A 15,161-nucleotide genomic window follows, 5' to 3' on the forward strand; every position below is an offset into this window, starting at 1 on the left:
ATTTTTTGCTAATTCATAGCAGTTTGATTAATGTGCCTATATAAATATATTTCCTTTCAGCTCCTGAAACTCTGATGAGAGCCTTAGAGCTTTTGAATTACCTTGCTGCTTTAAATGATGATGGAGACTTGACTGAGTTGGGATCCATGATGGCTGAATTTCCACTGGACCCACAGCTGGCTAAAATGGTTATTGCAAGTTGTGACTACAACTGTTCTAATGAGGTCCTATCTATTACTGCCATGTTGTCAGGTAATAGCAGGGAAAGAGATACTAACCAAAATGCAGATCTTCAGTTTGGGGAAAATTGGAGTTTTCCACATCAAAAACATAAATATAAATATATCTTTAATAAAACTAGCATTGTTTTTAAAACTTCATGTGGGGGTTTAATGAATCATTATGGGTTTATGTACAGGCCTTGAAGCTTATGAATAGTAACATTAAGAAATTAACATGCATAAAAATGTCAGACAGTTTGCTCCTAACTTTAGTTAAAAGTGTGATATATGTACATATATATATTCAAGTTGCTGGGGGTGGTGGTGGTGTTGAAATCAGACTAGTGGAATAATTTTTTTTAGGCTCATAGTCAGGACCAGAAATGTCAGCTCAACCACTCTGTTTTTAAGGCAGTAAAATCTATTTTGTATTGTGCATTCTTCTGCACTTTGATAAACCCCAGTACTTCCAAAAGGAATGATACATTTTTCAGTCATTAAGTGGCAAAACCTGTAAAACAGTCCTTTCTTTTAAAGGGAAGAAAGAAACTTTGGGGGAGGATGTATATTTGTAAGAATTAATTTGTGTGCACAGCTGTACTTTGCTGCTGTGTTAATGTGAATAGCACTGCGTCAGAGCAGTGCTGCTTGAGGAGAGGAAAAAGGTTACCAAGCAAGCCTTGCATTTCATTTCCCGGTTAGGAAGAACTGACTTGGTTTTATAGTTCCTATACTGTCATAGGACAAACAGCAGGATTTAGTCTATTATCAAATGGGGATGTTCTTACTCATAGCTACTCCTTTGGGTGTGCTATTTTACCAGGCTTTTCACAATGCAGATGTACTGGTTACATGCTTAACTTGGTTGAATAGAGAAAAAAAATGTTTTGGCTAAGTGTAAAATCTGTTGCTTCAGTTTAGTCTTACAGTATATTTATGTGAAAGTTTTTAAGAACAAGCTATAATGTTTGTTGCAGAGTTATGATTGTTCAGACTCAGAGCAGATGGGCAGGGCAGAATCTTAATTTTTTTTTTAATTAAATGGTAGACTTAATTGCGGAGGTGGTGGTAGGTTGGTGCCTGTCTTTCTCTTCCCTTCCCCCCCCTCTTCCCCCAGTCTATACTACAGAACAGTAAGTCTAGTATTTTTGTCTGGGGTCCCAAACTGATTTGTCTTGCTCCTTTTTCTATTTACCTTTTCTCAGGCCATGATGCTTTTTTGTTTTAAGGCACAGTTAATGTCATAAGTAACTTTTTTTGGGGTGGGGTGGATTGAAGATGGTTGATGTATGGCCTGTAATGAAAACTCTGCCCTTAAAACCATAGTCCTCATATTTGTGAGGACTATTTCCCAAAGTAAACTTGAACACTTTTTTTAAAACCAGTGGCACGGCTGTATGTTATGGTGCCTTAAGTCCACATAAAGATTTTCAGGCTCTGGATAGCAATTCGTGGGGTGTGAATAGTTTGGACTGAATGGCAAACTAGGTACCAGAAAAGAGGCAAGAATAGCATTGAATTAATGAGCAGATTAAATGATTGTACTTCATTTTACAAGCGCCATGGTATCTTGCTGTGGGGTAGAAAGTGCTGTTGCTTATTCAAAAAAGTGAGTTAAGCCAGTGATAGAACAATTTGGAATTTGCTTTGATTAGTCTCTTGGAAATTAAAATACACTTTATATTATCTCTGTTTTCAAACACAAGACCCAAAATACAGGGTGTTTATTTTGCACCTGCATTTTCATTTTCTTTAATGCATTGATCTTAATTTGTTACCATGTGATTCACTGTTGCAGTGTGTATTTTTCTCAAGTTTCAGCTAGTATTCAGCTCTGTTTTTGAAATGTGGTGTTCTGGGGCTTTTATGGGAATTTAAGAATAAAATAAAGCAAAACCACACCACAAGAAGGCCCTCATCTGTTAGGGACGGATGGGATACAAAGAGATGCTCTTGTGAGATTGGGCTTTGATTGGTTATGAGAAGACTAATGTAGTCTCAAGCAGCTGGAAATAGACAAAGGATGTGTAGCATCTTACTTAGCATTAGTTTTATTGAAATTTAACCAATTAAATTACATCTACTTAAAACCAAACTGACTTTTTTCTCCTGTAGATCTCTATAAAGTGAAGATCTCTTGTAACTACTTCAAACATCTTGTGAATTAGTTTTGATATTACAAACATCTAAGAATGTTGACAGACCTTTAAGTTGGCTGCAATACTATTTGTGATCTTTGGTAGACTGTATTTGGAGAGGGAATGTTAAAACACAATTTTTTGAAATAGTCAGACTGAGTCAGATATATGTAAGAAATATAATGACAGAGAAAGGTCATCACATTGCAGTTTTTTAATTTTTTTTTATTTCAAGTAGTGCCAAAGGACGGTTTAACCTTCCACCACTACCGCTACCATCACAACGTTTAGATTTAATACCTTCATTCACATGTTTCTGTATACCAGTGCTGATAACAATACCATCTGGGGAAGAGGACTTCACTTTACTAGTGTGTTCTGTCTAGTAGCAGACTTGTGATAAAACTTGTGTGTGTTTAGACTGTGCTAGTGCAGTACAGTTTCAGAACTTCCTTCCTAACTCAGTCCATAAAGGCTTTCTGAGAAAGCAGATTTGCAATTTTTGTTACGTGGGGTACTAGCTCTTGGTAGAGCTATCAGCACTGGGTCTTGAACTAAGATCTGTTTAGCCTTCCAGTATACATAGGCAATATTGATGGCCTTCAGACTAGAGATTTTGATGCCTACATATAGTTCTATTAAAATAATCAGGTACTCTGTAGCTTTGAAACCCTCTTGTCTTACAGATGTGGTTAGGTGTTGATGTACCAAATCAAGGTAGTAAACAGTCCAAGATGCAGTTGGAGGCCATCCTGCCCTGCCCTATGCTCTGTGAACTGACCTAGCTAGGCCTTGTTCCTCTATCTGTGAATGCGTGACTCATCGATATGGGCGTTTGTGTTGGGCCCATACCAACCTTGTTTAGTCCCACAGTGTTTTGTTCGCCCCACGGAAGCAAAGAAAGCAGCAGATGAAGCCAAGATGAGGTTTGCCCACATAGATGGAGATCATTTGACGTTGCTGAATGTCTACCATGCTTTCAAACAAAGTGAGTATGTGCCTGTTTTAGCAAAATTATTTGTAATACTTTGTGCTGCCAGCTTTCGTTCCTTGGTTCCAAGGACAGTTGAAAGGCTTGAGCTTGTTTTTTTGAGCTATTCTATTGTAATCTTAAAATATTTTTTTTTGTTAAAAGTATGTAAAAGCGTTATTCAAGTGCTGCTTTGCTCTAGGGGGGAAACAAAACCAAAAAACCAGCCAAGAGATCATGTAATAAACTGATGAGTATTGAGACAAGCCAGGCTTTTAAATCAATGCTGGGTAACCTTGGACAGAAGGAAGCAAGCATTCTTATAATTAAGAAATATTGGAAGTTTGCTTTTTGCCATTAATTATAGAAGAACCTGCGTAATTGCTTAGTAATTTTTCAGAGAAGGCAGTGCAGAAAATACTGTGAATTTGGAGAAGGATAAGTTCCTAGAACCAAACCCTTTTTATTCCTAACTTTTTAATACAGTTAGGAATTCTGTAATAAGGCCTTGGGATGAACTGAGAGGCAAAGGGGTATTGCATCGAGAACTTAGGGCCATACGATACTTTCTTTCATTTACCTCATTTATGTGTATGGATTTTAGGGAAAATGTACAGTCCTCGTCAGCATAGCTGAAGTGCGTTTTAGCAGCTTGAAAAAGGCAGGAATGAAACACGTAAAGCTAGGGGTTCTATTGAAAAATGACTGCATAAGTGGCAGTCATTTTTAAGTGACTTATCCTGGTGGTAAGTGAAAAAGATTACTCTTAACTGCCAACCAGGTGAATCAGGTCCTCCTGTTGCATTTTCCTGTAAGCAAACAAAAAAGCAACAGCCTTTTTACCCTGAGTAAAAAGAAGCACAAGTTGGGGCCCCTTTCTGTTGCAGCTTTGATATAGAAATGTTACATTGAAACATTTTAAAACTGTATCATTATGTGGAAAACCAAAATAAGAGTATCTTCAGAGTAAAACTGCAGACAAAAGTCTTCAAAACTGTTTAAAAAACAATAGCTGAAAAACGTCTAAAAAGCTGTGAATCGGAGACTTCTGTTGGCTGGTTTTTTCTGTTGGCTTTTTAGTATGTCTTGCAGACATTTTGTTTGTGCATGTTTCTGAAAGCCACAGCTTTCATGGTGAGGTTACTGAGGGGTGGAATTGTTTGGGGAATAATCTTTGCTCACTTTCACTGTGACATGAGTAGGTTTTCTGGGATTCAGGATCAGAAGACAAAATGCTGCTACTGTTTGTATCTAGAACGATGTGAAACAGTTATGAGTCATCTAAAACGCACATTTCAAATGGCACAGAAAGTAACATGCTATGGTACTTCAATTATGATTCTACTGTATAATGTATAAGAGCTTCTGCGTTCATACTTCATTTTAAATACAGTCTGTAAAATAAAATGCTGAACTTAAACTTTCTTCAAATTACGTAACCTTCCTTCCCAATGCAAACTAAGAATAGTTTCTGTCTGTACAAGATATGCATTAAGTTTTAATTTTTTAAGGCTGGTTTTGTTGGATTATTAAAATGAGATTAATAGAGCATCACTTGGAAAGTAACAGAATTGGTAGGGAGAACTGGGTTTCCTGGAGTTAAACATGCAGGGTCTTATCCTGACAGAATGGCTTAGGCTTACTATCTTAACAGATTTCTTATTAGAGCTATCAGTAGTAGAAACAGTAACTTAAGAGTATAGATGTCTGTTACTGATGCTGTGTTTTACCAGTCACCTACATTTACTTAAACTTCTGTGAGGTGTCATGCATAGTATTAGATTAGTTTGTATAGCTCTCAAATTAAGCATTCAAGTAACAGTTAAGGAGGGTTTGGTTTCTCAAAAATACAGTATAATCTTCTTGTGTGTATTCTTTGCATGCTACTGTTAAAGATTGTGCAGGGTTTCTTAGTCAGTTACATTTTAAACTGCAAGTTTGGAAGATGATTTTTCCAGTTTCAGGGCATGGTTTTTTGAAATACGCAAAATCCATTGGTGTGGTATTTCAGCAAAAAACATCAATGATTGTGTGTATATATGTTGGTGAGGGGGGAAAAAAACTACTTTTCTTCTGACCCCACGCTTCCTGAATAGAAAACAATTTTGGCAAGTTATCTAATGCAAGAAATCAACTGAATAAACTAAGAGCTGTTGTAATTTATAAAAGTTTATGGATATCTCTTTTTCTGGTTCATCTGACTGATCAATCGGTTAGTAGCTCTTTTATTTGCTTGTTCTAATTGGATGAAATACTCATTTTTGATTCATGTTTTTTCATGTTGCAGATCATGAGTCGGTTCAGTGGTGTTATGACAACTTCATTAACTACAGGTCCCTGATGTCTGCAGACAACGTACGCCAACAGCTGTCACGAATCATGGATAGATTTAATTTGCCTCGTAGAAGCACAGACTTTACCAGCCGAGACTATTACATCAACATAAGAAAGGCATTAGTTACTGGGTATTTCATGCAGGTATGTGCGTGTTCTTATAGGAAGCATAGTTCAGTGTTTACATTGCTTTTAATGTTAGTGTGGTTGCTAAAATTTTCTGAATGTTACTTAAATTATATATGGCTAACTACATTACCACTTAGTCTTTGTCAGGTTGCTTAGTTACTAGTCAAGTAGTACATTCTTTAGTCAAATCTTATTTGGAAGAGAAGTTGTAGGCAGTCTTATAGTATCAAAATACTGTTTCTGGCATGACCAGTCAGGAACTAAATACTAACTTCTGAATAGCTGAGGAAGTAACTTCATAAAACTTTTCAAAGTAACTGCAGAACATGTAGTTTTTATATGATTCGTATTCTGATACAAGTAGAAGTATAGCTGCATTTAAGTATTAATTACAAGTTATCCTTATAGAAGGAGAATATTTTCTTTTGCATGTTTTATAGTTTATATATTTAATATGTATATTTATATTTTAAATCGTATGAGTTATGAATTCTAGAGCAGGTCTGAAATCTCAAGATGTATGCTGTTTGTAACTCATCTGCCCCTTGAACCAGGGTGGTATGGAAGCCAGTCTCCATTGCTACCTCCTGGTGCTTTGGTTTTCACGTTAAGCATGTGTCTAAGCTAGAATGCAGGCTGCATTTTTTTCCTTTGGAATTTTTTTGGAGGGGGTTTGGTTGGGTTTTTTGAGCATAGTCTCTTCGTACTGTGGGGTTTTTTCTCTTCAGCATTCATCCTTGAGGCTGGAAGAGTCCTTTTGCAAACCTAGTGGTACGGAAACTCTAATGGGAGTGAGTCTTCTCATGGACTCTGGACTGTTGTGATAATGTTTTTCCCAGCCAACATGCATTCTGATGCATCTCAGTAACGCCTTTGCTAGAGCCTAATGTCTCACTTCTGGAGAACGCAACCCTGTTATCCTAAAGAGGCTGAGCAGTGCCCATGGCATTGCTCAATTTTTCACTTGGGCTGTGCTCTAGGGGTATTTGAGCACAAAAGTGTACCAGTTGAAAAGGGAACCACTGGTCAGCGCTGTGCAGGTTAGAATGGCAAGCAGTTTGACAGGCGTGCACTTAACACATCCTGACTGGAACGCAGACTTGGGTAACCATGTGCGTTGAAACGGCCCTGCCCTCTGCTAAGGAAACAGTGCCTTCCCTGGGGCTAAGCCAGCCAGTCTGTGACAGAAACACGTTTCTGGGTTTTCGGAAAACGAGAGTATCAGTGTCAGCAACTGCATTTCACTGTAATGTAAATAGCAGATTAAGGCTGTTGCTGCTTTTAAATATTAAAATGGTTCTAAAGATTTGCTGTAGCTCCTCAGACAAGCAGACTAGTCGTTGTGTTGAGCCCTTGCTTCTGGGGCATGATTTCTTCATCTTGCTTTAGTACACATTCCCATCTACACCCTTAATTCTGTAAATGGTTAGAAAGACAAAGAACAGTTCTGCCCAGCAGTCATTGGTGGGTGCCAGCTGGTTGAAGCAGGTCAGATTACCACAGTTGCACTTTTGTTTGGCCGTGTACCCTATGGCTTCCTTAATTTGCTTGGACCTATAGGAGGTCATGTCCTTGGATGTGTTTGTGCACTGTCGGTTTGCTTTATGTTACTCGGCATGAGACTCTTCCTCTAATAGGTATTTTCCTGCTGTGGATGTGGAACTGCACTGTTGGTACAGGTAGCTTTTTGGTCTGCTGCTCGGGAGCTAAAGATCTGGCTTTATATTTTTACTGTGAACAGAGTAGTCGGCTCACAGAGATGAAAATTGAAGTCTCCTTGGGCTTCCATGATCAACAGGTGATTTACCCACCCCCCTCACCCACAATGCCTAACAATTTTGGGCTGAATCAAGAGATAGCTGTGGTAGACCTGTTGAAAGCATTTGGACTGGAAGCCATTTCAACAGCTTCTCTTTTCCTTTGATGTGTTTGAGCCCATTTTATTTTGAGTTTTTTTGACTAACCTCCGTGATAGTGTGATACCTGTTTGACCTTGAACTCTGAACCTTCTGTCATGAATTCCATGTTGTTTTGAGTAACCTTCAGTAGAAAACTTCTAAATACTTAAAAGCTATATTATGTACCAGAAGCTGAAGTATTTAAAAATGTAGTCTGTATGCAAATTGTACCCTCTCTAAGCAGATACTTAGGCTTTGGCGCTTGGGGGCTCTTGTTCAGAAAACCTGAGTAATGAAATACATGCATGGTTCTTTGTCCTCTTAGTACAGAACATGTGTGGAATTCTGTCTGAGCACTTGCAAAGTATGTGCAAGTACATTAGATAGTCTCTGCGTGTAATGTCCCAAGGCCTGTGAGCAACACATGGCAGAAGTGGATTCTTTGAACTCTAGTAGAAAAAACAGCAGAAGCCATTGTTCTGAAATAGTTCTTGACGACTGCATTGTTTTATACTTTGGTAATTGCAGGGTGTACTAAAAACAATCATAAAATCTTCCTGTGGAAATTTCTGTACTGGTCAAGACATGGTTGAAGTTGCAGTGCAGGCCTATATTAACTACTGAAATAGTACTAATTATATAATTAGTACTGAGTACTGTAAACTGCCTTCAGCTGTGTGTCAGGGCCTGATAAATGTGCAGTGACAAATCATTTCTTTACCGTTCATATATAAATACAAACTTGAACTCCAGTAAATTTGCTATAGATAAGCAAAGGGAATAGTAGAATTGTTTAAAACTGAACAGTTCTGTGTGTAGAAGAACTTCTGGAGGTTAGATACTGACAAGAAGTATCTTATAAAATTTTTGTGCTGTGTCCTCAGTTTCTTCCAGTTCTTATAATGGAAAACTTACTGGCTTTTTTTCAGTAACTGTTTCTATATCACACATCAGAATATGTGAAGTATTTATAAAATAGAGCAAGAGTGACACTTGCAAAATCACTAAGGAACTGCTCATTGAAAATAAAATACATCAGAGAAATACTGCTTTCACAATACTTAGACATATCCTGTCTTAAGGGATAGGGACTGGAAAATTGTACACCTATACAAATCTTAATTTGGCAACAAAACTCAAGAACTAGGTATAGAATATTTTTTATTGAACTATATAGAGAAACTAAGCTTACAATTTTTAAACATTCAGACATTTTTAAAGTGTTAATAGACATGTAGCTGAAACAACTGTATAGTAAAAAATAATTAAACTACGAGAAGTAAGGTAAGAAAACTTAAAATTGCATTGGAAAAAGCAAGCAAATGCCAAAGATGGGTCATCTTCCTTCTAGTGATTTTTTTTGTAACTGATATTGCCATCTGTCTTGAACTTAAAGAACTTAAGTTTTTATCATTGTATTTCCAGTAGTGAAGGCAGAACAAGAATTGATAGTTGAAAATTTAAGTTAGAATTTAAAGGTCCTGTGGTGTCTTCAAATGAAGCTTTGGAACCTTTATTTGGAAGATGTGGCTTAGTCGCACACAGGGCCACTACAGAGGATGAAATTAAATGACTTGTGCTGTACAGGAAGTTACATGTCAGACAACAGGACTGCTAATTAAAATCTCCTTCTTGCGGCTACACCAGAGAGCCATGGTTTGGGTCCTCGAGGTTCAAGGATGTGTGATACATGATAAATAAGCACAGGTATACTTAAGACTTCAGAGGAGAGCGTGTCATTCTTAATGAAACTGTGTGACATCCTTGAAACCTCTGTTAGGAGAACTTGGAACTGAAACTTTTTCCTCTGGTGGCATGTGCCATGGTGGCCACCATGCAGTGTGGGTTTTCATGTTCATAAAAGCATTGCAGTTGTCTCTAAATCATCAGCAGGTGGGCTTTCCCAGTCTGCAAGGTAACCTGTTGCAGAGACACATCAGCTGTCTTGGCTCTCTATTGATCCTTTTAGTCACGTTTGTATAGCTCCTTATGGTGTGCAGTCAGTAGTGTCAGTGACTTTTCTCTCCATTTACAACCCCATTCTTTGTTCAGGTAGCCTAATTCACAAACGTTTTACACAAATACATAATAGATGGACATGATCGACCTGAGGGTTCAAGCGTGTTCCCTAGTATCTCTCATACTACCAATATTGATTGAAAAAATGAACCCATTTCCTAGACATGCTTTGTGTCTTCATACTTTCATGTTCTTCATGCTCTGAAAAACATCACAGAATCATGGGATGGTGGGGTTGGAAGGGACCTCTGAAGGATGTCTGGCCCAACCACCACTATATTGTATTTCACAGGCGCCGGAACTGGGTGCTTGCTGAGGGTTCAGAGTAGCATGTGTATATGCTGCCTCCCATGTGTCCTTGTTCATTCCCTTTTGTCAGCCTTAGTGCTTGCCTGAGCCCGTTCTAAATGCTTTTAGCATATTGATCCTGCAAACCAATTATACCTTTAGAAAAGAAGCAGCATCGGCTTGGTCAGCTGTGCTGAAACAGCTCAGGCCAGGGGGGAGCAGGAAAAGGTAATAGCTGAGAGTTAGATCATCATTGCTTGCTATGGAGCCATTGCTTCACTGCATGTGTTTTGCGATAGTGTTGCCATTACTGAACCTGAAATTCTGTACTAGTCTATGCACTAACAAGCATACTTAATAAAATGTGTAAACAGGATGAATATTGTGCTCGGTGCTAAGGGTAGCCCAGGACTGAAAGAAGTTAAAGTAGTATGTAACCACTTAAATGTGACTTAAATATCCCTGATATCCATGTTCTAAGGAAATGTTTTTTTCTTAATTGGTGTTACTCCAGCTGCTGTCCTTCCCTGGAAATTAAGAGCTAACTGTACTTTTCTGTAGCACTTACTTTCTTTGCGTATGCTTAATTAGTTACTTCAGAATCTTTTTACGTGTTTACTTTGCATAATTCTGAACTATGAAATACAGCTTCCTACTATCATTATAGATGACGTGGAAAAGGAAATTGTATGTATTTGGGAAAGCTAGATGAGAAGACTCTTCTATTGTAATACATCCGAGTGAGGCTGAGGTACTGCAAGTAAATTGTACTGATTTTAAATTTAACAGCATACTGTTTTTTAGACTGAACCCTAAATAAATTAATTCTTCTGTCCTTTTATAGGAAGAACAGAAATTGATAAAGCACGCAAATATTTTTGTATGGCATGCTTTTATTTTGATCTGAAAAATGAAATTGATTTTTTGGAGGGGAAAAAACCACCATCCCCCCCAATTCCTTTTTTTAAAAAAAAAAACCCAAAAACAAAGCAAGCATAATCCCACAGCAACATATGTGCTGTGAGCTGTGATTGTGCTAGGTCTGTGACAGATGAGTTTCTAGTCTAGTCTGGTTTGCAGCTATACTGCTATTTAATTTTGCAAACATTGGATTGAGTTGGGTGAAATTAAGCCTAAATCGTTACAGACAGCGCACTGTTAATCTCCATTTAGAAGAGCCTGTGTTGGCTCCCCAGACTTGAAATAAAGTAGCAGTGTAATCTCAAAAATCTTGGGCGAAAAGATTCGCAGACTTTAAATACTTTGTTCCACTCCTAAAACATCTTCTGGATATTTATGTCATAAGAGAAGCACACTCAAAATATTTGTTACTAAGGAGATATTCTGACTTAAAATTTGAGGTAACTACTGCTTTAGAAATCCTGGGATTTTAATCTAATAGATAGAATTTAATTTTGACTGGGCAAAAACCAAAAAAGATGAGGAATTAAGAAAACAAAGTGCCTATATTAAAGGAAAACAGCTAAGGATGATTAATAAAAATGTATCTTTTCAGACATCTTTCAGCCATTGTCCATCTTGCTTAATCTTTTTACAGTACACGTGTGTGTGTATATGTAATGAATTAAGTACTGAGGTCATCTTGAATTACCAGTATCAAAAGGTTAATTTTAGTCACCTGTTCTGTTAGATTAACTGTTCTTACAGAGGATATCTGTCTAAGGATAACTGTCTGCTTTACCAAATCTTAATGAGCTAGGTATCGGAGTATCTCAGCGAGGTAGGCATTATTCCCTTTCATAGAGCAAGAAGCTTAGTCAGAGAGAGGTTAATCGATTTTCGCCAAGGTCATAGCACAAGTGTGTTGCTGAACCTACATTTTCCAGCTCTGAAGCTCATGCTGTAACAAGACTGTTCTTATTTCTGACATACTAAACTTCCTGTTCTTACTGGACTGACATATTTTTTTCAGGCCCACTGTGTGAGAGGATTTGCAGAATAATACGTGCATCAGTTAAATTACTACTGAAACACTGCAGTAATAAAAACTTGAAAGGGTAACGTTGTGGCTTACAGGTCCCACAGTGGCTGCAGCAATGAAGTGCCTGAAGCAGATACCTGTGACTTTGTGTGGTCTTACAAACTTGTCCAATAAATATTCTCTTCCAATAATCTGTTTGCATTGCTGTTTTTCTAATAATGGTTCTTCTCTTTGCGTGACAGGTGTTTTTATATGTTGCTTGAATTGTGTATTAGAATATACACTTAGCATGGCAGTTAGCAAAAACATCTGGCATCTTGATTGTGACTATAAAAAAGAACCCTGAATTGTTGAAGTGGTCAAGTAATGTACCAAATTTAGATGAGGTTTAAAAGTCGGGATAGTGTATTTTGTATAGAACACTTAACAGTCAGCTTGCAATCACTTCATTTAAAAATTGCCTGTGGTAACGAAAGAATGTCTTTTTACTTAGGTGGCACATTTGGAACGAACAGGGCATTACTTAACAGTGAAAGATAACCAGGTGGTGCAGTTGCATCCCTCCACTGTCCTCGATCATAAACCAGAATGGGTGCTCTATAATGAGTTTGTCCTCACAACAAAGAATTACATCCGGACATGTACAGACATAAAACCAGAATGGTAAGCCAAAAGTTTTAAAACAATCATGACCTACTGTGAAGCACTTCTTTTTTTTTTTTTTTTTTTAACCTCAATTTAAAAAAAAGTTCCTTTCACTTTTCCTGATGCTGATATTATCAAAATCATTTGGGGCATGGCAATGGCATGGACTTGAGATCTTGTAACTAAAGGTTTTCTTCATGGATACTTGTTTCTGTCTGTGGGAACTGAGTGTCAAACTTGGATGCTCAGGCTCTGTATGCAGTGCACAGAGAGATGCTTGACCTAAACCCTGTTACTTTGGTAAGCCTGTTGGGGATGAGCAGCTTGGAGATGCGGTGTTTGGGGATATGTACTAGCACCCGCTTGTGTACCCAAGTTAAGAGGTACCAGTAGATGCCTTTTGTTCTCAGGATCTAGTACCACTCTCGGCAAATGTCAAACTTTTCCAGAAGGATCTGAACAGGATTTAACACTTTCTTAAAACATGAAGGAAAGAGGTGGTAGTACTAGTACAGCCTGTCTTGTCATAATATTTATTCATCAATAGAGTGTATATCAAGGAAATTAGAAGCCTGATCCTCTGCAAACAAGCAGAGATCTGAATAGGCTTGCCTGTCTTAATAGCTGTACTTAAACTGCCAAGCTGTAAGCTTTGGGGACGTGGGAGGCTCTTCAATTGATGATAGAATTGTGCTGTTGTGTGGAAAGAGTTTAAAGATTTCTAAGCTGGAAAACATAGCATACATATTGTCCGTAGTATTTCCGTGGAAAAATGTTTGAATCCTTCCTTAGAAATCCTTTTCTCAGCAAGTGCTGTATAGCTTAATGCAGGATCCTATGGCCTTGGTTGCATTTTTAAGCTTGCAACAGTTAAGGCTGAACTGTAGTCTTACACAGGCGGATATTTAGGTGGACTTCTGTGGCTTGGGGACTTTGACATTTAGCAGCAGCTCCGTATGGGTTCTTACAGCATGTACTGAAGCCACAGTGAGGGCCTCTAAGGGATGTGAGGCTGGATGGGAGCATCGTGCAAGACTCAAGTGTGTGCTTTTTTGCTTTGGACTTGGGTGTTTGCATGGGATGGGACTGAGATTTAAATGTGTGTGTAAACCTTCATTAATGTTAGAACTGCAGAACGAGCTCAAAATAATGGATAATCTTTGTTTCCCTTGGTTCAGTTGCAGAATTTCTGTAGGATGCATCTTAAAAGTTTGAGTATTGGTAACAAACTTTTCCTTTTTTGACAGGCTGGTGAAAATTGCCCCTCAGTATTATGACATGAGCAATTTTCCACAGTGCGAAGCAAAGAGACAGTTGGATCGCATCATTGCCAAACTTCAGTCCAAGGAATACTCACAGTACTGAATTTATGCTTTGAACTGAAGTTATTCAGAGGACAGCTTTAAGAGATGAAATGTTTCAAAGTTCAAGTTGTGCTCTTCACTTTGGTTCAATAATGGCCTTTATTTGAAAGCTTTTTAATTTTTCTTTACAGTAAATATTCCATTCTGATTTCATAAATTAAACATTTATGCCTCCCTTTTGTGTTGACACTGTAGCTCATACTGGAAAAGCTGATCAATGTTTTGCAGTTTATTGAAAGTAGTTCTATATATAACAATGTTATAAGCATTTCTTTAGAAATGGTTGAAAATGCTTCTAAAAATGTGATTATCGACCATGGTATGCATGATCGTTGTAATTGTTGACATTCCTTTTAGAAGTTGTGAAATGTTACAACTTGTGCTTATGTAGACACAATCTTCGGCTTCAGTACAAAGGTACTGACTTCAATAAAGTCTATTTATACTAATTTTGTGCCACAGTATGTCAGTATTTCTATTGTTTTGATCAAAACATGAGAAGCCATTTAGTCTCCCATTAAACTGCTGTTTTATTGTCGTGGCAGTAGTTTAATATTAAAATATTAAGAGCGTGGATGCTTAAGCAGCACAATTACGATGACATCAATAGAATGCATACAATGTTGATCCCTTGCAAACTTGTTTAAATTATGTAGGAAATTGTTTTGAAAACTAAATGCATGCAGATGTTTTTGGAGAATGCTTTCTTCAGACATATGCCTAGATATTTCTTGGGCAGAACTGTAGTGCTGTGTCCTGTAAAGTGAAGTGTCTGTGGCCAGTTAGAAGTGACCCTGCTGGGCCATGTTCGGATACAGTTTAAGATCGACATAAATAATAGCATAGGTGACACTGAGGTCAAATTAGATGGCACCTTTGTAATTTTGTAGTGATTTTTAGTAAAATGTGACTTGACAGCATTTTCAGTTTGGGAAAGCTAATCCTGTGTGGAATTTATAGTAGGAGTTGATCAGAGAGAAGGCTGGAGCACCTCTTCTATGAGGACAGACTGAGAGAGTTGGAGTTGTTCAGCCTGGAGAAGAGAGGGCTCTGGGGAGAAGACACTTCAGCAGCCTTCCAGTACCTAACGGGGGCCTACATGAAAGCTGGAGAGGGACTCTCTACAAGGGCCTGCAGCGATATGAGAAGGGGTAATGCTTTCCGTCTAGCAGAGGGTAGGTTTGTGTTGGACATAAGGAACAAATGCTTTACT

The 15,161-nt window shown here is 37.9% G+C and overlaps 1 protein-coding gene across 1 annotated transcript in view; it reads left to right on the top strand.

Annotated features, from left to right (window-relative positions):
* The window catches only part of DHX15 (DEAH-box helicase 15), a 46,195-nt gene extending 31,798 nt beyond the window's left edge, over positions 1–14,397 (top strand). Inside the window, exons 10-14 of the mRNA XM_055794631.1 lie at positions 61–252; positions 3,225–3,347; positions 5,617–5,807; positions 12,433–12,602; positions 13,832–14,397. Of these exons, the coding sequence (XP_055650606.1) occupies positions 61–252; positions 3,225–3,347; positions 5,617–5,807; positions 12,433–12,602; positions 13,832–13,949 (794 nt within the window). The 3' untranslated portion in view covers positions 13,950–14,397. The remainder of the gene's footprint in view (positions 1–60; positions 253–3,224; positions 3,348–5,616; positions 5,808–12,432; positions 12,603–13,831) is intronic.
* The last annotated feature ends 764 nt before the right edge of the window (positions 14,398–15,161 follow it).

Source organism: Falco peregrinus, chromosome 2, assembly GCF_023634155.1.
Source record: "Falco peregrinus isolate bFalPer1 chromosome 2, bFalPer1.pri, whole genome shotgun sequence".
NCBI classification, from domain to species: Eukaryota; Metazoa; Chordata; class Aves; order Falconiformes; family Falconidae; genus Falco; species Falco peregrinus.